We start from the raw sequence: 22587 nt of genomic DNA, 5'->3' as shown, positions 1-22587 counted from the left end.
GTGCTTACCGTGACTTGACCCACAAACATGTTTGCCTCCTCCTCCTGGACAGTGAGGTTTCTGGGCAGGTTCAGGTCAAACTTAGGGTTGTTATCGTTGACATCAGTCACCACTATGTTCACTGTGGTGATGGAGGTCTGGAAACAAAGATAGAGAGAAAAAAATAAGTTGTGTGTGTGCACAAGCAGACAGACATACTGTATGAGTATGTGCGTATTTGCGAAGGATTGAAGAGCTATGAGGGAAATCAAAACTACATTAATTGACCTTCTGTACGATGATACTGTCACACCCTTTAATGCCTGTTGTTTCTTGTTAGTTTGGTCAGGGTGTGAATGTTGATAGTTTCTAGAATGTGTATTTCTATGTTGCCGGGTGTGGTTCCCAATAAGAAGTGTCGATCGTTGTCTCTGATTGGGGATCATACTTAGGTAGCCATGTTGCCTACCTGTTTTGTGTGATCTTGTTTCTGTGTGTTTGGCTTGTTTGATGTTAGCCTTTAGAACTTCACGTTACGTTGCTTTTGTTGTTTTGTACGGTGTTTATTCAATAAACGAACATGTACGCATACCACACTGCCCTTGGTCCAATCCTGTACTCAACGAACGTGACAGATACAATGTAAATAATTGAATTACAATTTGTCAAACAAAAGCGAAAGCCGCAAAGAATCTAAAATATTTTCTGAAAGTTTTGGAAATCAATTTCCGAAGCAGACTTATAGAACAGCATCTGTGATGACTAGGCAAAGACAAATAGACTCTACTAATGAATACATAAGGCTATCCGAAGAAACAATGTAATGAAGTCAATACAGAGACACTAAATCAAATAGTTACTGAAGCTAACTCATACAGACTTCAATTACACAGAGAATGCAGAGAATACAATATGGTCGCTAACAACTAAGGCTGTTAGCACATCTACAGTACATCTAAAGTGCATCTATAGTACAACTCTGGACCCAAGTAACTGTCTGACCTCATCCTACCTTCCTGCCCCACATGCACCCTTCGCTCCTCCAGGTCCATCTCCCTTCAGCAGCTCCACAGCACACAAAAAATTATGGGTGATAGTGCTTTCAGTTGTGCGGCTCCTCGGCTGTGGAACACACTTCCAGTCACTGTCAGGGCTGCAGAGTCTCTGGCCTCGTTTAAGGCACAGCTAAAGACTGAGCTGTTCAGAAAAGCATTCAAGGACCTATTTTAATTATGTTCTCCTGTCCACCGGATCTGACGACACTTTGATTGTTGTCTGCTTACAATGTTCTGCGTTTTGCATTGTTTTTATTATTTATTATTTTCTTCAGCGCCTTGGGTGTGAGAAAAGCGCTTTACAAATTAAATGAAATATTATTAATTATCTTTGTGGATATACAGTACACACAGCAAATTTGGGATCGGAATTTCAACACCCACAGTGTTAAATTGAACACTTTCTTAGAGATTATACTGTATGTGATAATCTCAAATAGTGTTAAAGTAACACTTTTCAAAGCATTGATAAACTAACATTTGGGTGTTGCACATTCTGACTTAAAAGCCCCAGTGCAGAAAAAAAACATGATTGCCCTGTGTTTTATATACATTTACACACTATGAGGCTGGAATGATACTGTGAAATTGTGAAATTGATGATAATACCCTTTTAGTGTTTGAAAAGACTGCCTGAAATTTTTGCCTGTTATGGTGGGATGGAGTTTTGGCCTGTCTGGTGACATCATCAGGCAGTAAATTAGTTAATAGACCAATAAGAAAGAGAGTTCCAAACCACTCTGCCAATAACAGCTAGTTTTCCGTTTTCCCCTCCCCACAAAGACCACTCCCAAACAGTCCTAGAAAAGTTCTTGCTTGATAAATTGCTCTTTGCTAAGAAGCTATTTTTGATTATTTTGACAATTTTAATTGAAAACAATCACAATAAGGTACTTAATTGCTGGTAATAATATATGATTTGGGATGTCAAACAATGACACCAGTATACAACCCTCCAATGCCCTCGTATAAATCACTTGGAAATATAGCTGAATATGCATGTCTTTAATCCCACCGTGCATTGAGGCAATGCCGTGCTGACACAATGGTGCAAAATGGCCTCCTTGGGGGTGAAAGGGAAGGGAAAAAACACAATGTAAGACAAAGAATTCCCAGGAGGAAGGCATTTGAAGTTGTCCTCTTAAAGCATTTCAGAGGTGTAGAAGAGGAGGGAAGTGACCTGGTTAATGTCCCCTTCATCTCTCCGTCATCTACAGGGAACAGCTTTCACATTGTTTTCTCTCACATTGTTTAAACCCATAATCATCTCTTTCCTCAGATGGTCTAATACCCCCTGTACAATATCACGTCATCTCTCTCTGAGAGGTCGAAGGTTTTCAACATTATCACGTCATCTCTCTCTGAGAGGTTGAAGGTTTACAACATCATCACATTATCTCTCTCTCTGAGAGTTTGCACTTTGAGAAAAAAGAGAACAGATAAGAATAAAATAATAGTTACATCCAATGTAGGGCCTCCTCTCTTCCTTCACATTTCATGACAGAGCAGACTAAACCTTCTATGATGGACTTCATATACCCAAGCTCCTGAAGGCAAATTAGGTGTGGGTCTTGCGTGGGCAGGCGCTATCAAAGCCCAGCATTTTCCTGCTACAGCATCGTATGTCTGGATGTGGCCATCAGTTGGATGCTGATTAATGAGCTCCTATTATTTATTTATCAGAGGAAATAGTTGTCTGTGATCTCCCCTCTCTGTAACCACAGTTCCTAAGACATGGCCACGGTGCCAACAGTACAGCCTTTGAAGTGAAAACACGGTTGGAGCCCGAGTGTGTGTGGCCATGGTGAGGTTTGATGATCTACGTAGGCTGGCACAGTCACCTTATATGAGGGTTAAGGACAGTGGGTTATCTAACAACAGTAGTTAGTCACTATGGGTGATGGGTTAGCTCTTTAGACAACTTAGCAACATTACTATTATAATGGCCTGCAGGGTGTTAACAAGCCTAAGATCATCATGCGCAATGCCAAGCGTCGGCTGGAGTGGTGTAAAGCTCACCGTTATTGGACTCTGAAGCAGTGGAAACGTGTTCTCTGGAGTGATGAATCACGCTTCACCATCTGGCAGTCCGACAGACTAATCTGGGTTTGGCGGATGCCAGGAGAACGCTACCTGCCCCAATGCATAGTGCCAACTGTAAAGTTTGGTGGAGGAGGAATAATGGTCTGGGGCTGTTTTTCATGGTCCGGGCTAGGCCCCTTAGTTCCAGTGAAGGGAAATATTAACGCTACAGCATACAATGACATTATAGACGATTCTGTGCTTCCAACTTGGTGGCAACAGTTTGGGGAAGGCCCTTTCCTGTTACAGCATGACAATGCCCCTGTACAGAAAGCAAGATCCATACAGAAATGGTTTTGTTGAGATCGGTGTGGGAGAACTAGACTGGCCTAACCTCAACCCCATCGAACACCTTTGGGATTAATTGAAACGCCGACTACAAGCCAGGCCTAATCGCCCAACATCAGTGACCGATTGTTATAGCCGTACCTTCAGGCTCTGATCAGTCCCTACCCAAACGAGGGCATTGCGTTCATCCACCTCTGGCCTGCTGGCTCCCCTACCTCTGCGGAAGCATAGTTCCCGCTCAGCCCAGTCAAAACTGTTCGCTGCTCTGGCACCCCAATGGTGGAACAAGCTCCCTCACGACGCCAGGACAGCGGAGTCACTCACCACCTTCCGGAGACATTTGAAACCCCACCTCTTTAAGGAATACCTGGGATAGGATAAAGTAATCATTCTACCCCCCCTTACCCCAACCCCCCAAAAAATGTTTTTAAAATAAATAAATTGTAAAGTGGTTATCCCACTGGCTATAAGGTGAATGCACCAATTTGTAAGTCGCTCTGGATAAGAGTGTCTGCTAAATGACGTAAATGTAAATGTAATAGCATATTCATGCCCATGATTTTGGAATGAGAAGTTCGACGAGCAGGTGTCCATATACTTTTGGTCATGTAGTGTATGTAAGTGAATCACGAGGGGGGTCCTGCTCTCTCCCTGTCAGGTTCCCATGGTTACACAAGTTCTGTTATAATTACAGAACCCTTGGGCACCTCACATCACACCTCTTTCCCTCTCGCTCTCTCTCTCGCTCTCTCGCTCTCTCGCTCTCTCTTTATTCTCTCTCTCTCTTCCACCCCAACACCACCACTCTCTTTCCATTGTGACAGCAGCTCCTGATGGGCGGCAGGGTCAGAAAGTAATTTTCCTGTTCCCATGGGGACTCCATCGTAATAGACACACACAAGCACACAGACACAAGTTTGCAGGTCAACATCCGTACATGCACCCGCCCATCCGCACATACACATACACAACCACAAACACACACCTGAGGGATTGAGGAACTAATTTTACACTGAGGTCAGTGTGGTTATGGGCCCCTGGTGAGGGTAAGGATTGGAGTTCAGGGTCCCTACAATCCTTCATTCAACGTTAGGACACAGAGTGCCAGTGCTGGACACCATATTCTGAGAGGTCAGGGCATCCCTCTCTCTCTTTATTTGTCTGCCACTCCAACTTTGACCTTCTCTCCATTTTACAGCCTTACCTTCTCCCTCTGTCTTCCTCTACCATCATACATAATAGAAAATGCACAAATTGTCACGCCCTGGCTCTGGGACTCTGTTTTGTTGAGCCAGGGTGTGTTGTTTCTATGTGTTTTGTGTTCTAGGTTTATTATCTAGCTTTTGTGTTTCTATGTTGGCCGGTGTGGTTCTCAATCAGAGGCAACGTGTATCAGCTGTTGCTTGTTGTCTCTGATTGGGCACCATACTTAGGCAGCCTGTTTTCCACAGTGTGTTGTGGGATCTTGATCCGTATGGTTTGTGTCTGTAACCAAGGACTTCACGTTTCGTATCGTTTGTTGTTATGTTCGTGTGGTGAATTAATAAATAAGTATGTTCACTTATCACGCTGCGCATTGGTCCACTTCCTCCGACGATCGTGACACAAATGCTGGCTTTCACATGCAACAACTATTTCTATACTAAAGGCCAAGGTCTTTTCAATTGAGGCTCACTTCTCAAAGGTCTACGCAATTATGTCTACTACACACACACACACACACACACACACACACACACACACACACATTGCTAGACAGTCTCAAAACTGGGTTGCTCACAAACATGTTGTATCCTGAGTGTAATTGAATCATTGGAATAAACATTGATACTTCCTGTGCTTACCGATTTCGAAAATTGCCTACCCTGGAAGCCTGTGTTTCAGACATAAGGAAGTGGATGTCGGCAAATGTTTTACTTTAAAAAAAAAAAACAGACAAAACAGAGATGCTTGTTCTAGGTCCCATGAAACAAAGAGATCTGCTGTTTGATCTGACAATTAATCTTGATGGTTGTACAGTCATCTCAAATAAAACTGTGAAGGACCTCAGCGTTACTCTGGACCCTGATCTCTCTTTTGACGAACATATCAAGACTATTTAAAGGACAGCTTTTTTCCGTCTTTGTTGCATTGCAAAAATCTGAAACTTTTTGTCGAAAAATGATGCAGAAAAGCTGATGTTGTTTATGATGGTGCAAGTGACAATCAAGATGACCTCTGTCTTTTTGCAGTTTAAACCCCTAGAGTCAATTGACGCAACGGTGCGTCAATTTATGTAACATAATAAAAAAATCCCCATCAAAATCTGTCAGTTTAAGTTCACACAGGACACCAGATAAGACAGGAGTATTTCACTAGATACGACAGACTGACCCTAGCCCCCCGGCACATAGACTATAACAGCATAGATACAGGAGGCTGAGATAGGGGGGGTCGGGGGACACCGTGGCCCTGTCTGACGATACCCCCGGACAGGGCCAACCAGGCAGGATATAAGCCCAGCCACTTTGCCAAAGCACAGCCCCACACCACTAGAGGGGTACCAACATACCACCAACTAATTACCCTGAGACAAGGCTGAGTATAGCCCACAAAGATCTCCTCCACCACGCTAGCCAGAGGGGGCGCAAAACTGGACAGGAAGATCATGTCAGTGACTCAACCCACACAAGTAGAGTATAGCGAATAAAGCCTGGCATGACGTGACGCACCCCTCTTAGGGACATCATGGAAGAGCACTAGTAAGCAAGTGACTCAGCCCCCGTAATAAGGTCAGAGGCAGAGAATCCCAGTGGAGAGAGGGGAGCCGGACAGGTAGAGACAGGTAGAGACAGCAAGGGCAGTTCGTCACTCCAATGCCTTGCCGTTCAGCTTCACAACCCTGGGCCAGACTACACTATTGAAGAGATGAGTCTTCAGTAAAGACTTAAAGGTCGAGACCGAGTCTGCGTCTCTCACATGGATAGGCAAACCAATCCATAAAAATTAAGCTCTATAGGAGAAAGCCCTGCCTCCAGCTGTTTGCTTAGAAATTCTCGGGACAATAAGGAGGCCTGTGTCTTGGGACCGTAGCGTACATGTAGGTATGTACGGTAGGACCAAATCGGAGAGATAGGTAGGAGGAAGTCCATGTAATGCTTTCTATGTTACCAGTAAAACCTTGAAATCAGCCCTAGCTGTCAGTGTTTGAAGTGGATGTGGTGTTGGAGTCAGGCGCAGGACACAGAAGCTTAGTCCAACAGACTTTACTAGTCAGAAATATGATAATACAAAAGAACGGGCCTCAAGCAACGGAGGCGAGCGATACGCAAACAGTGCGTAAAACACAAAATATAAGCGATGCGCAAACAGTGCGTCAATACACTTAAATACACCAGAGCAAAATCCAAAACCCCAACGGACAGGCGGACAACAACACACAACTACAAACAAAACCAAAGGAAACTTATAGGTGACATAATCAATAAGTGATAAGACACAGGTGCACCAAACAGACAAAACCAAACAAACATAGAGAACATCAAACGGTAGCAGCTAGTACTCCGGGGACGATGAACGCCGAAGCCTGCCCGAACAAGGAGGAGGAGCAGTCTCGGCGGAATTCGTGACAGTACCCCCCCCTTGATGCGCGGCTCCAGCCGTGCGCCGACCCCGGCCTCGGGGACGGCCAGGAGGACGTGGAGCAGGGCGCGTAGGATGACTACGATGGAACTCAGTCAGGAGGGATGGATCTAAAATGTCCCTCCGAGGCACCCAGCACCATTCCTCCGGACCGTACCCCTCCCACTCCACAAGATATTGTAGACCCCCCATCCGATGTCTCGAATCCACGATGGACCGGACTGAGTACGCCGGAGCCCCCTCGATGTCCAGTGGGGGCGGAGGGGTCTCCCTTATCTCACTCTCCTGGAGTGGACCAGCTACCACCGGCCTGAGGAGAGACACATGGAATGAGGGGTTAATGTGATAGTCATTGGGCAGTTGCAACCTGTAACGCACCTCATTCAATCTCCTCAGGACTTTAAATGGCCCCACAAACCGCCGGCCAAGCTTCCGGCAGGGCAGGCGATGGGGCAGGTTTCGAGTCGAGAGCCAGACTCGATCTCCAGGGGCGTAGACTGGACCCTCACTGCGGTGGAGGTCGGCACTCGCCTTCTGCCTGCGGATGGCCCGCTGCAGATGGACGTGGGCAGCGTTCCAGGTGTTAATTTTTTAACAGCGCCGAAAGCGCCGAAACCACTCATCCACCGCAGGAGCCTCGATCTGGCTCTGATGCCATGGTGCCAGAACCGGCTGATAACCTAACACACACTGAAAAGGGGTCAGGTTAGTAGAGGAGTGGCGGAGAGAGTTCTGAGCCATCTCTGCCCAGGGGACATACCCCGACCACTCCTCCGGCCGGCCCTGGCAATAGGATCTCAGAAACCTACCCACATCCTGGTTTACTCTCTCCACCTGCCCATTACTATCCGGGTTGTAACCCGAGGTAAGCATTCCATGAACGCCCTCCAGACTCTAGAGGTGAACTGGGGACCCCGATCAGACACTATATCCTCGGGAACCCCGTAGTGCCGGAAGACGTGGGTGAACAAAGCCTCAGCGGTCTGTAGGGCAGTAGGGAGACCCGGCATAGGAATGAGATGACAGGCTTTAGAGAACCGATCCACAACGACCAGAATAGTGGTATTCCCCTGGGAGGGGGAAAGGTCCGTGACAAAGTCCACCGAGAGGTGAGACCACGGCCGTTGTGGAACGGGCAGGGGTTGTAACTTCCCCCTGGGCAGGTGTCTAGGCGCCTTACACTGAGCGCACACCGAGCAGGAGGAGACATAAACCCTCACGTCCTTAGCCAATGTTGGCCACCAGTATTTAACACTAAGGCAGTGCACTGTCCGGCCAATACCTGGATGTCCAGAGGAGGGTGACGTATGAGCCCAATAAATGAGCCGATCACGGACCTCGAGCGGCACGTACGTCCGACCCACTGGACACTCTGGGGGAGTAGGGTCGGTGCGTAACGCCCGCTCAATTTCCGCATCGACCTCCCACACCACCGGTGCCACCAGACAAGACTCCGGCAGTATGGGAGTGGGCTCAATGGACCTCTCCTCTGTGTCATACCGCCTGGACAGGGAATCTGCCTTACCGTTCTGGGACCCTGGGATGTAGGTTATCTTGAACACGAACCGGGTCAGAAACATGTTCCACCTAGCCTGACGAGGGTTTCAATCTCCTAGCTGCCCGGATGTACTCCAGGTTACGGTGATCAGTCAGAATGAGAAAAGGGTGTTGAGCCCCCTCAAGCCAATGCCTCCACACCTTTAAAGCTTGAACCACGACTAACAGCTCCCTGTCCCCTACGTCATAATTACGTTCCGTGGGCTGAGCTTTTAGAATAAAAAGCGCAGGGACGGAGCTTAGGAGGCGTGCCTGAGCGTTGCGACAGTACTGCACCAATCCCGGCCTCTGACGCGTCCACCTCTACCTGGAACGCTAAAGCGGGGTCCGGGTGCGCCAGCACCGGAGCCGAGGTGAACAGGTCTTTCAGTTTACAAAACGCCCTGTCCGTCTCAGCTGACCACTGCAAACGCACCGGGCCCCCTTTCAGCAGGGAAGTAATGGGAGCTGCTACCTGTCCAAAACCCCGGATAAACCTCCGGTAGTAATTGGCAAAACCCAAAAACTGCTGCACCTCTTTCCCAGTGGTTGGGGTTTGCCAGTTACGCACTGCTGACACACGGTCAATCTCCATCTTCACCCCTGACGCGGACAACCGATGACCCAAGAAGGAGATGGACTCCTGGAAAAACAGACATTTCTCTGCCTTGACATACAAGTCATGCTCCAACAGTCTACCCAACACTCAGCGTACCAGGGCTACATGCTCGGCACGTGTAGCAGAGTACACTAAGATGTCGTCAATGTACACTACCACTCCCTGCCCATGCAGGTCCCGGAAGATCTCGTCCACAAATGATTGGAAGACTGAAGGAGCATTCATTAACCCGTATGGCATGACAAGATACTCATAATGACCTGAGGTGGTACTAAATGCTGTCTTCCATTCATCCCCCTCCCTAATGCGCACCAAGTTATAAGCGCTCCTGAGATCCAGTTTTGTGAAGAACCGCGCCCCGCGTAATGATTCAGTCATACTCGCAATCAAGGGAAGAGGGTAACTGTATTTCACAGTGATCTGATTGAGACTATGATAATCAATACACGGGCGCAAACCTCCATCTTTCTTCTTCACAAAAAAGAAACTCGAGGACGCAGGGGAAGTGGAGGGCCGTATGTATCCCTGTTTCAGGGACTTTGCTATGTATGTCTCCATAGCCGCCGTCTCCTCTTGAGACAGAGGATACACATGGCTCCGCGGAAGTGCCGCACCTGTCTGGAGGTTTATCGCACAATCTCCCTGCCTATGAGGTGGCAATCGTGTCGCCCTCGTCTTGCTGAACACGAGTGCCAAATCCTCATACTCAGGGTGAATGTGCATTGCGGGCACTTGGTTCGGACTCTCCACTGTGGTCGCCCCCACGGAAACACCTAGACATCGCCCAACACACTGGCCAGACCATTCCTTGAGAGCCCTCTGTTGCCACGAAATGGTGGGGTCATGGGTGACTAACCAAGGAAGCCCCAGCACCACGTGATACGCAGGAGAGTCAATTAGGTACAACTGAATAATCTCCTCATGACCCCCCTGCGTCTTCATCTTTAGTGGCGCTGTGACTTCCCTAATCAACCCAGACCCCAACGGGCGGCTATCTAGGGCATGGACAGGAAAGGGTGCATCAACGGGCAGGAGGGGAATCCCTAACCTAGAACAACATTTCCGATCAATAAAATTCCCAGCTGCGCCTGAATCGACTAACGCCTTATGCTGGGAATGAGATGCAACCTGAGGAAATACTACAGGTATACAAAAGTGAACAATAGAGAGCTCTGGGTGAGTGGGGCGCCTACTCACCTGAAATGACTCTCCAGTGCGCGACCTGTTGTCCCGATTCACTGGAGACCCTCCCCAGCACCTAGCCGCAGTGTGTCCTCCACGGCCACAGCTGGGTGCAGGGGACGCCCCCCTCGGATTCTCTCTCCTTCTCCTCTAGCGCCAGCACCCCCGAGCTCCATTGGGCTCGGCTCGGAGGTGCTGGGGAATGGAATGGACGGCCCCATCTCGGGACGTCCGCGGGTGGCCAGCAGGGTATCCAGACGGATGGACATGTCCACTAGCTGGTCAAAGGACAGATTGGTGTCCCTACAGGCCAGCTCTCGATGAACGTCCTCTCGCAGGCTACACCTATAGTGGTCGATGATGGCCCTCTCATTCCACCCCGCATCCGCCGCTAGAGTCCGGAAATCCAGGGTCGAAATCCTGTGCGCTCCTCTTCCCCTGTCGGAGGTGGAACAGACGCTCCCCCGCCGCTTTACCCTCAGGAGGGTGATCGAAAACAGCCCTGAAGCGGCGGGAGAACTCCGCGTAGCTGATGGTGGCGGCGTCTATTCCCCTCCATTCGGCGTTGGCCCACTCCAACGCCTTGCCGGAGAGACAGGAGATGAGGGCGGACATGCTCTCGTATCCCGAGGGCGCCGGGTGTATGGTGGCCAGGTAGAGTTCCACCTGAAGGAGGAACCCCTGACACCTGGCTGCTGTGCCATCATACGCCCTCGGGAGCGAGAGCCGAATCCCACTGGATTCCGGAACCGGTCTGGTGGGACTGGCCGATGGTGGTGGTAATGTAGGAGGAGGTGTGGGCACGCCTCCCCTTTCCCATCGGCGCAGGGTGTTCATGACCTCCTGCATGGCGGAGCCGAGTTGCTGGATCCTGGCGTCCTGGCAGCTGACCCGATCCTCCAGCGGCTCGGTCGCCGCCGCTGCTCCTGCTGACTCCATTGATGGTGTGTTGTTCTGTCAGTGTTTGAAGTGGATGTGGTGTTGGAGTCAGGCGCAGGACACAGAAGCTTAGTCCAACAGACTTTACTAGTCAGAAATATGACAATACAAAAGAACGGGCCTCAAGCAACGGAGGCGAGCGATACGCAAACAGTGCGTAAAACACAAAATATAAGCGATGCGCAAACAGTGCGTCAATACACTTAAATACACCAGAGCAAAATCCAAAACCCCAACGGACAGGCGGACAACAACACACAACTACAAACAAAACCAAAGGAAACTTATAGGTGACATAATCAATAAGTGATAAGACACAGGTGCACCAAACAGACAAAACCAAACAAACATAGAGAACATCAAACGGTAGCAGCTAGTACTCTGGGGACGACGAACGCCGAAGCCTGCCCGAACAAGGAGGAGGAGCTGTCTCGGCGGAATTCGTGACACTAGCCTAACAGGAAGCCAGTGTAGAGAGGCTAGCATTGGAGTAATATGATTGATTTTTTTGGTTCTAGTCAAGATTCTACGTTTTTTTAGTGCTTTATCCAGGTAGCCGGAGAGTAGAGCATTGCAGTAGACAAATCTAGAAGTGACAAAAGCATGGATTAGCTTTCCTGCTTGATTTTTGCTATGTTACAAAGATAGAAAAAAGCTGCCCTTGAAATATTCTTGATATGTTTGTCAAAAGAGAGATCAGGGTCCAGAGTAACTCAGAAGTCCTTCACAGTGTTATTTGAGATGACTGTACAACCATCAAGATTAATTGTCAGATCAAACAGCAGATCTCTTTGTTTCTTGGGACCTAAAACTAGCATCTCTGTTTTGTCCGAATTTAAATGTAAAACATTTGCCGCCATCCACTTCCTTATGTCTGAAACACAGGCTTCCAGGTTAGGCAATTTTGGGGCTTCACCATGTTTCATCAAGATGTACAGCTGTGTGTCGTCCACATAGCAATGAAAGTTGACATTGTGTTTCCGAATGACATCACCAAGAGGTAGAATATATAATGAAAACAATAGTGGTCCTAAAACTGAACCGTGAGGAACACCGAAACTTAACATTGATTTGTCAGAGGACAAACCATCCACAGAGACGAACTGATATCTTTCTGACAAATAAGATCTAAAACAGGTAACAACTTGTCCATGTGGACCAATTAGGGTTTCCAATCTCTCCAAAATAATGTGGTGATCGATGGTGTCAAAAGTGACATAAAGGTCTAAGAGCACGAGGACAGAAGCAGAGATTTGGTCTGATGCCATCAAAAGGTAATTTACCACCTTCACAACTGCAGTCTCAGTACTATGATGGGGTCTAAAACCAGACTGGAGCGTTTCGTATACATTGTTTGTCATCAGGAAGGCAGTGAGTTGCTGCGCAACAGCTTTTTCCCCATAAAAATAGAGGAATGGAAGATTCGATATAGGCCGATAGTTTTTATTTATTTTCCGGGTCAAGGTTTGGCTTTTTCAGAAGAGGCTTTCTTACTGCCACTTTTAGTGAGTTTGGTACACATCCAGAGGATAGGGAGATGTTTATTATGTTCAACATAGGAGGGCCAAGCACAGGAAGTAGCTCTTTCAGTAGTTTAGTTGGAATAGGGTCCAGTAGGCAGCTGGAAGGTTTAGAGGCCATGACTATTTTCATGAATGTGTCGAGAGATACAGAATAAAAAAACTTGAGTGTCTCCATTGATCCTAGGTCCTGACAGTTCTGTGCAGACTCAGCACAACTGAGTTTTGGAGAAATACGCAGATTCAAAGAGGAGTCCGTAATTTGCTTTCTAATGATCATTATCTTTATGATTATTTAGTTAATTGACTATGATTTCCTTAGAAGTGAGTGATCTAGCGTTAAGTAGTCCTATTTTGAGATGTGAGATATTATCACAATCTCTTTCAATAATGTCAGTAATGGAGGAGGTCTTTATTCCAGTGAGATTGCTAAAGCGAACGCCGCCATGTTTAGATTTGCCCAACCTAGATCGAGGCACAGACACAGTCTCAATGGGGAAAGCTGAGCTGACTACACTGACTGTGCTACTGGCAGGCTGGCTAACAGCCTGGCCTGCAACCTATCTCATTGTAGAGCTAGAGGAGTTAGAGCCCTGTCTATGTTGAGAGATAAGATGATAGCAACCCTCCAGCTTGAATGGAGTCTGTCACTCCTCAGCGGGCCAGGCTTGGTCCTGTTTGTGGGGGAGTCCCAGAAAGAGGGCCAGTTATGTACAAATTCAATCTTTTGGGAGGGGCAAAAAACTGTTTTCAACCAGCGATTGAGTTGTGCGAGACTGCTGTAGAGCTAAAATCTTACCCTAACTGGGAGGGGGCCAGAGACATTTACTCGATGCCAACACTTCTTTCTAGCTAAGTTACTCGCTGATACCAATATCTCTATACCAACTACACTCGCCAGCTTTAGCCTCAGCCAGCACCAGATTAGCCTTCACGTCGGTAGCCCTGCCCCTTGGTAAACAATGTATGATCACTGGATGATTATTTTTAAGTCTAATATTGTGGGTAATGGAGTCGCCAATGACAAGGGGTTTGTATTTGTCAGAGCTAATTGTGGGAGGTTTCGGCAGCTCAGACCCGGTAACGGGTGAAGGTGAGACATGAAAATGCTTGGGATCTGACTCCGACTCATTGCTTAGTAGGGAAAACCGGTTGAAATGTTCTATTAGCTGAATGAGCGACACCGGTTGAAAATTCTCCGGCTGCGGGGACTGTGCAGGGGGATTAACGCTACTACCTGTATTTGCTGGTGGCACAGATGCTGTATCATCCTTTCCTTCACTTAAATTGCCCTCGCCTAACAATTGCGTCTGAAGCCGAGCTTGCAACTCGGCTATCCTCACCATAAGGCGATAGTTATTCTGTATATTAAGAGTACAGTGACTACAATGAGAAGTTATAATTTTACTTAGCTATTTTCTGGGGGGGTCAGAGGAGGTCCTGCAGATCTATGTCCAGATAAAGCATCCAGGGTGAAAAAGTTGAATAAAAAAAGTTGTGTGAGGACAAAACTAAGACCTTGGTAAACTTGTTAAATATAGCGTTTGATTAAATAGTTATTAAGAGTAAAAAGCGAAAATGTTTGGCAGGTAACTTGTGGGGGTCATAGGCCACACCGTTCGGACGTTACAGACATTTTCGTGGTCTGACAAACACCGCTGTAGCCCTGCCACCTTCCACCGCAGATGCGGAAGGCCGGCATAGGTGGATGCAGTAGATTGAGATGCAGTCAATGCAAAATATCTGATATCTCTAGCTTAAATGTACATGTATTTTTATTGTTATGTTTATTAGGTTGACGCATGGGTGCGTCAATAGACTTTTAAGGATCTTAAATGCTTTAGCTAGATTATTTACATCTACTGGGTTTCACAAGATCACAGCCTCGTTTGCTGGTTATTAACCATCATTTATTAATATTACTTTTTAAAAAATATTTCCGTTTTTGTGTATATTACATTTGTTTATTGGATGACTTTATTATTTCATTCCAAGTCATTGTCACGGTTTCGGCCGAGGCTGCCTCTCTCCCTTGCTCGGGCAGGCTTCGGCGTTCGTCGTCTCCGGAATACTAGCTGCCACCGTTGCATGTTTCTATGTTCGTTTGCTTTTGTCTGATTGTTGTACACCTGTTATCGTTTAGTGTAATTAGTGTCCTTTAAGTTCTCGTTGTGTTTGTCTAGTGTTGTGTGTGATTGTTTTACTGTCGTGCCGGTAGGCTGTATTTCCACTGTTTGCTCGGTTGAGCATTTTCTCCATTTGTTTGGAGTGTTTTGCGCACCTGTTTGTGCGCCCGTTGTTATTCGCCTACGTGCGGAGTTTTGCCTCAGGGCATTTATTCGTGATTGTTTTGTTGTGCTCTACTAAAGTCTTTTGGACTAACGTTCTGCGTCCTGCGCCTGATTCCACCACCACACCCACCTACATCTACCTTGACAGTCATCATCTCGTCTCTATAGAGCTGCTGCCTATGCTCTCTGACAAAATCACTATTTTAGTAGTTCTTCAATGTAAATAAGGCATACTTTTATGACTGCAGAATACGATCTATCAATCACTTAGATCATGTATTTTCAGGTAGAGATACCTTGAAAAGCAACTGCTCTCTATCCCTCTCGATCACACATTCTTCTGTCTCTTTTACCTAGCAGGCATAAAAGAAACACAGTAGGAACACAATGGATTATGGTCATTGTAGTAAAATACCACGTTTTCTGTGTTAACTATGTAGAATATTGGCCTGTTGGAAAATACAACTCCCTACTACATCACACAGTTCGGGCTTAATTTGATTTTTCTCTAGAGAAACTGTGCAATGTTCGCATTGAGCGAACAGAAAACCCCCCCGAACAAAATGGAATTCAAATGATTGAACCGACGTAGATCAATAGTTATTTAAAAACAAAAAATAACCTACATGTTTAAACGCTCAGCACTACCAATCACAAGCCTGAACAAAGACAGACGGACCATTCAGAACACATCTTTCCCATCTCCCTCTAAGTATGGTCTAGGCTTGTCTAGCCAGCAATAGATAGGTTAGCTGACAATGTCACGAAAACGATGCGCACGCGTCAATGGGGCAGCTAGTTTCATCTTCTTCTAGATACCATGTCTTGTTTTGAGGTGTTTTGACTGATTTCATGTCAATGCTAATATGGCAAAAAAATTGCTAGCTAGCTAACCAACAACTGTAACTATGTATTTGAGAGACAACAATTGCTCATTGTGACAATTTATTTATGTTTTCAATAAACATTGGAGACAAAATATAGTTTACATGTTGTCAACAATATAAGCCAACCCCGTTTGTTTTGCCCCCTTTTGTTGCTAAACAACCAACCCGTCTATAAAGACTCGCTAGCAAAAAAACAACACTGTCAGAAATGTTAAAGTAAATGATGTTGTCACAGAGCTGCCAACTCTCACGCTTTCGCCGTGTGACACACGTTTTTGCCTGTTTTCACACGCACTCACGCCACACATCCAATTTCTCACGCAAAAAAAATAGGCCGAGACTCGTTCGTTCCTTTTTTCAAACTCCCCGACGGTAGATGACGCTGATGAGCGCCACTGAACCATATGCACTGCACCCCGAAGTTAGCGACAGAAGAAGAGATACCATTGCCGCGAAAGACAAAAGGAGAAGAAACGGTCACTACCTCAAGAAGTCTGATAAGAAGCTGAGCTGAGACTAGGTATGTAACAATGAAATGTCGTCCAATTGAGTACTCACTCTCTTAAACTTTAAATCTTGAAATAAATTATTTGTTTGTGCGTGTGAACATGATTTAGTGTGGTGAATGTATTCCAAAGAATTTAACATAAATACAGGAAATGTGTGCAATAGAAGTATACCTGCTGTTCTTCCAAGCCACCGTACCAACTTTCACTTCTTTCAACTTGCTGCTTCAGAGAGAGCAGTCATCAGTATTTTTGTTACATGATGAGGTGGGATTGGATTTTGCTGTTTTTTTCCATTCTGTGTTTCTTGCTGATATCTGCAGGGATCCTCTAAAACAGGTTTCACCTACTATTTTTGTAAATGTCTGTTATAGATGGTGAAATTCGAACACAAGCTATGTTCCAAGTTTATGGTTCCAGCAGCTCTGCAGTGCCATGAGGAGCCTTGTGAAATTGCCTTTAAAGAAAAGGCAAACCATTTACCAGGTTAGTATTTGACTATTATTATGATCAAACACTGTGATATGTGATATTTAGCCTTGTACCTTATACCGATATGCTGTATCTGTGACAGGAAGAAAGTTGAACATTGGGTTCACAACCAGGGCTAAACTTAACAGATTACTCGACGAGGGTGACATCACACCACAGCAGGTGGATTCATTCCATGAAGCTGTGTTGTGTTTCCTGACATGTGCTGTGGACTATGCACTTAAGAAGCTGCCACTGGAAGAGCCACTGATCAAGCACGCACAATTTGTAGATGTACGGCAGAGGGCTGAAAGTGACATCGAAGATGTCCTGTACTTTGTTGAAAGGTTAGTTTTTTTTCTCTAATTATTGTCTATCATCTTAGCTAAAATACCCTGTGTTTTATGATGAGGTGTGTTCACTCCTAAACTGCACATGAGATATTCTTATGTGGCTTCTCCTCAAAGATGTGTATGAACTGCTGCTGGTTGATGACTATATACCTAAAATGTAACTCAACTTTCATAAATAGGTTTCCCCATCTCCTCCCATACCATGGGCCAGAGGAGCATGACCTTCTGGGTGAGGAGTTTCTAAATTATCAGACCATGCCAATGATATCCCTGCAGAACGAAACTGAAATGGAACGCTTCTGGGCTGAAATGGCAACCCGGAAGCATAAGGTAAACATTTTTTCCTTTTTTGTCTTTCCTTTTGGCAGGTGTGGCTTGGCTACATCTGTTGCTTAAAATTGTTGCATGCATATGTGTCATGCATGTTGCAAATTATGCATGTTTTTATCTGAACTTTGTTAATGGATCAACCTACAGTATACTTACAGTATTAATCAATAAAAAATCAAGGTATGTTTTTCCATTGTGTTTTGGTGCATTTTCCATAGGTGACAGGAGCCTTGCTGCCGTCGCCAAGCTTGTCCTGGTGTTGCCCCATGCAAACGCAGATGCTGAGAGGGTGTTTTCAGTTGTGGGACTGAACAAAACCAAGAGAAGAAACAGCCTAGCATTGGATGGAACCCTGTCCTCAATAATGACCATAAAGATGGCCAATCTGGAGCCCTGCTTCAAATGGGAGCCCCACTCCGATATCATCAAGGCCTCCAAGAAGGCCACAGGCCAGTATAACCATGCCGACAGATCATAGACAAGAGGCTCATTTGAGATGAGCCCGGTCTGCACAGAATCGATCACTGGCGAGCACCGCCCAATGCATGCTGGTTAGATTTGTGTCCGACTTGATCCCGACTTTCTCTGACGTCATGCACACGTGGGCAACGATAACCTCATGAGATCAAGGCGGCCGCAGTTCTGAGACGCAGGCAGTGCAATTGCTTTTCACCGACTGCAGGACCCAGGCGGACCCAGGACAAAATCTCACTCCAAGGTTTTTTGAAAAGTTGGCAGGTATGTTGTCACATTTTTGTTCAGTGATGACAGTAATTCATCTGATGATCATAATACATTTCTTAATGTATTTGATGATGTGCTCTGACTCTATCTTGGTAAAATAGTTTTATTCTATCATTTACATATTCAAATAACTGCAGTTTTCTGTCTTATGGATGAACCCAGATTGACATTTCAGAGACATAAGATTCTATCTGCGATTGCACCCCTCTTTTTACAAAATGTCTCAGGATTTTGATATTCTGCACTTTAGGTACCTTTAAGGTGAAAACCTTAATGGGTTATGAAATAAGAATTCACTACAAAACAGTTCTGAGATCTGGAATGTGAAAACATTGATTCTCAATATCTCAGAACTATACTTTGCGCAGAGAGAACCTAGTAGTCCCAAAATCACAATGTCCAAGTATAGCTAATGTTAGCTAGTCAGATAACTTGTTAAAGCCTAGATCTGCACTGCTTGTGTTGTGAGAGAGGAAAAATATAGAGTTTGAACAAAAATATGGGGGTTGGGCCCAGCCATAGCCACTAGGCAGGCCTTGGGGAAGGGTGTGTCTTTGCACTAAATCCCACCCACTTGAACAACCTCCATTGTGCCTAGCTCTGGGAGCTAGTGGAGTGAGAGGAAGCGTAGGTCTCTAGCTGCTACTACTGCCGCCAGACTCAAGCACAGCCAACATGCCAAAGTCACAAATAATTGGCCAACATTCTCCTGTTCAGGTCAGTGTTGACATTGTTGCCTTTATAATCAAGTTAGCCTGCTAGCTACTTGCTATCTAACGTTAGCTGTTAACCTTTGTTTGTTCGACAATGTAGATATAAGCAAATGTTAGCTATCCAACTAGCTAGTTTGCATCTTGTATTCAGATTGTTTTGTACTTACTAATAAGGAGTCTATTCTAGCTAGCTACATTGTCTAAAACCCATGAACCTCACAAGATGCCCTAATGCTTTGTTTCAACTAATGTTTGCTAGCTAGTTAAAGATGTGCAGATTGTTGACATGACAGTATCTAGCTATGGTTTGTCAATGATAATGCTTGCTAGCTAGCTAGGTGTTTGGCAGCATTTTCACCTCATAATCACCTCAGACAATGCATCCAGTTATAAGATTTTGTAAAGTAACATCACAAAAACTATTTCTCAGAGATCTGGTTGAGTCTGATTTTGAGGGAACCTGAGGCTGTACAAGCTGTGGTTGTGTAGAACTCACAATTTTTTTTGTAATGCTTTGTGATTCAATAATTTTATGGTTAGTAATTGCTATGTTTGCCCTTTCAGCACATACGGTATAGCATGGATTTCTAGTGTTAACTACACACCAGAATGACTGCATGAATATTCTACACGGAGTGTACAAAACATTAAGAACACCTGCTCTTTCCATAACATAGACTGACCAGGTGAAAGCTATGATCCCTTATTGATGTCACTTGTTAAATCCACTTCAATCAGTGAAGATGAAGGGGAGGAGACAGGTTAAACAATTATTTTTAAGCCTTGAGATAATTGAGACATGGATTGTGTACAGTATCCGTGCCATTCAGAGGGTGAATGGGCAAGACAAAATATTTAAGTGCCTTTGAACAGGGTACAGTAGTAGGTGCCAGGCGCACCGGTTTGTGTCAAGAATTGCAATGCTGCTAGGTTTTTCACGCTCAACATTTTCCCGTGTGTATCAAGAATTGTCCACCACCCAAAGGACATCCATCCAACTTGACACGACTGTGGGAAGCATTGGCGTCAACATGGGCCAGCATTCCTGTGGAACCCTTTCGACACCTTGTTGAGTCCTTGTCCCGACAAATTGAGGCAACTCAATATTAGGAAGGTGATCTTAATGTTTTGTACACTTAGTGTACATGGACAAGCTATGGGCAAACATCTCAATAGCTTTATTTGCCTGACATATTGGTAGAATATGGGTAAACAATTCATAGGATGGTTACATTAGCATGATACATGTTGCACTGTTGCTGTCCTAAGCAATAAATTCTCCAGAAACATCAACGCCGAGGGCTTGGTAGCTAGGCTACTCCTGTTTCATCAATATTATATTATCAAATCAAAATCAATGTTTATTTGTCATATGCGCAGGATACAGTGGGGTGCTTACTTGAGAGCTTTCTCTCAACATTGCAGTAACAATTTCAAATTCTGCTGTATGTGGCAAGTACTTGATTCCATGTGGGCACCATCTGGGCTTCTTTCCTGGGAGCTGGTAACTAGATGTATATGTCCTGCCATGTATGAGTGTCCCATTTTTGTTTTGGGAGAAAACTTCTGATTTAATTGTGAATATGTAAATTAATGTACAGTACATGTACAGTGGGGAGAACAAGTATTTGATACACTGCCGATTTTGCAGGTTTTCCTACTTACAAAGCATCTAGAGGTCTGTAATTTGTATCATAGGTACACTTCAACTGTGCGAGACGGAATCTAAAACAAACATCCAGAAAATCACATTGTATGATTTTTAAGTAATTAATTTGCATTTTATTGCATGACATAAGTATTTGATCACCTACCAACCAGTAAGAATTCCGGCTCTCACAGACCTGTTAGTTTTTCTTTAAGAAGCCCTCCTGTTCTCCACTCATTACCTGTATTAACTGCACCTGTTTGAACTCGTTACCTGTATAAAAGACACCAGTCCACACACTCAATCAAACAGACTCCAACCTCTCCACAATGGCCAAGACCAGAGAGCTGTGTAAGGACATCAGGGATAACATTGTAGACCTGCACAAGGCTGGGATGGGCTACAGGACAATAGGCAAGCAGCTTGGTGAGAAGGCAACAACTGTTGGCGCAATTATTAGAAAATGGAAGAAGTTCAAGATGACGGTCAATCACCCTTGGTCTGGGGCTCCATGCAAGATCTCACCTCGTGGGGCATCAATGATCATGAGGAAGGTGAGGGATCAGCCGAGAACTACACGGCAGGACCTGGTCAATGACCTGAAGAGACACAGTCTCAAAGACTGTGGGACCACAGTCTCAAAGAAAACCATTAGTAACACACTACGCCGTCATGGATTAAAATCCTGCAGCGCACGCAAGGTCCCCCTGCTCAAGCCAGCGCATGTCCAGGCCCGTCTGAAGTTTGCCAATGACCATCTGGATGATCCGGAGGAGGAATGGGAGAAGGTCATGTGGTCTGATGAGACAAAAATAGAGCTTTTTGGTCTAAACTCCACTCGCCGTGTTTGGAGGAAGAAGAAGGATGAGTACAACCCCAAGAACACCATCCCAACTGTGAAGCATGGAGGTGGAAACATCATTCTTTGGGTATGTTTTTCTGCAAAGGGGACAGGACGACTGCACCGTTTTGAGGGGAGGATGGATGGGGCCATGTATTGCGAGATCTTGGCCAACAACCTCCTTCCCTCAGTAAGAGCATTGAAGATGGGTCATGGCTGGGTCTTCCAGCATGACAACGACCCGAAACACACAGCCAGGGCAACTAAGGAGTGGCTCCGTAAGAAGCATGTCAAGGTCCTGGAGTGGCCTAGCCAGTCTCCAGACCTGAACCCAATAGAACATCTTTGGAGGGAGCTGGAAGTCCGTATTGCCCAGCGACAGCCCCGAAACCTGAAGGATCTGGAGAAGGTCTGTATGGAGGAGTGGGCCAAAATCCCTGCTGCAGTGTGTGCAAACCTGTTCAAGACCTACAGGAAACGTATGATCTCTGTAATTGCAAACAAAGGTTTCTGTACCAAATATTAAGTTCTGCTTTTCTGATGTATCAAATACTTATGTCATGCAATAAAATGCAAATTCATTACTTAAAAATCATACAATGTGATTTTCTGGATTTTTGTTTTAGATTCCGTCTCTCACAGTGGAAGTGTACCTATGATAAAAAATTACAGACCTCTACATGCTTTGTAAGTAGGAAAACCTGCAAAATCGGCAGTGTATCAAATACTTGTTCTCCCCACTGTATCTTCTAAAGATTTGTTTCATAACATAGATTTATGTGGTCAGTTTTTTATCATGAAGCAAGTAGTCCAAGTCATTTATGGTTATTATACTCCGGCTGTGTTGATGCCGATGGGAGGTATAAAATCACATCACTCAAATTACATATTAGCATAAGTGGCGAAGACCTTTCAAAACCAAGTTTTCATATTATTGATCCTAACTCAATATAATTATATAGTAATTTCTCAATTGTTATCA

The 22587-nt window shown here is 45.4% G+C and overlaps 1 protein-coding gene across 1 annotated transcript in view; it reads right to left on the bottom strand.

Moving 5' to 3' along the window:
• The window catches only part of LOC121570887 (protocadherin-15-like), a 481652-nt gene that overhangs the window by 175107 nt on the left and 283958 nt on the right, over positions 1 to 22587 (bottom strand). The window contains exon 19 of the mRNA XM_041882214.2: positions 9 to 137. Coding sequence (XP_041738148.1) covers positions 9 to 137 — 129 coding nt within the window. The remainder of the gene's footprint in view (positions 1 to 8; positions 138 to 22587) is intronic.

This window comes from Coregonus clupeaformis, chromosome 1 (genome assembly GCF_020615455.1).
Source record: "Coregonus clupeaformis isolate EN_2021a chromosome 1, ASM2061545v1, whole genome shotgun sequence".
NCBI lineage: Eukaryota > Metazoa > Chordata > Actinopteri > Salmoniformes > Salmonidae > Coregonus > Coregonus clupeaformis.
The sequence above is the reverse complement of the archived record's forward strand: the minus strand, read 5'-3'. Positions and strand labels throughout refer to the sequence as shown.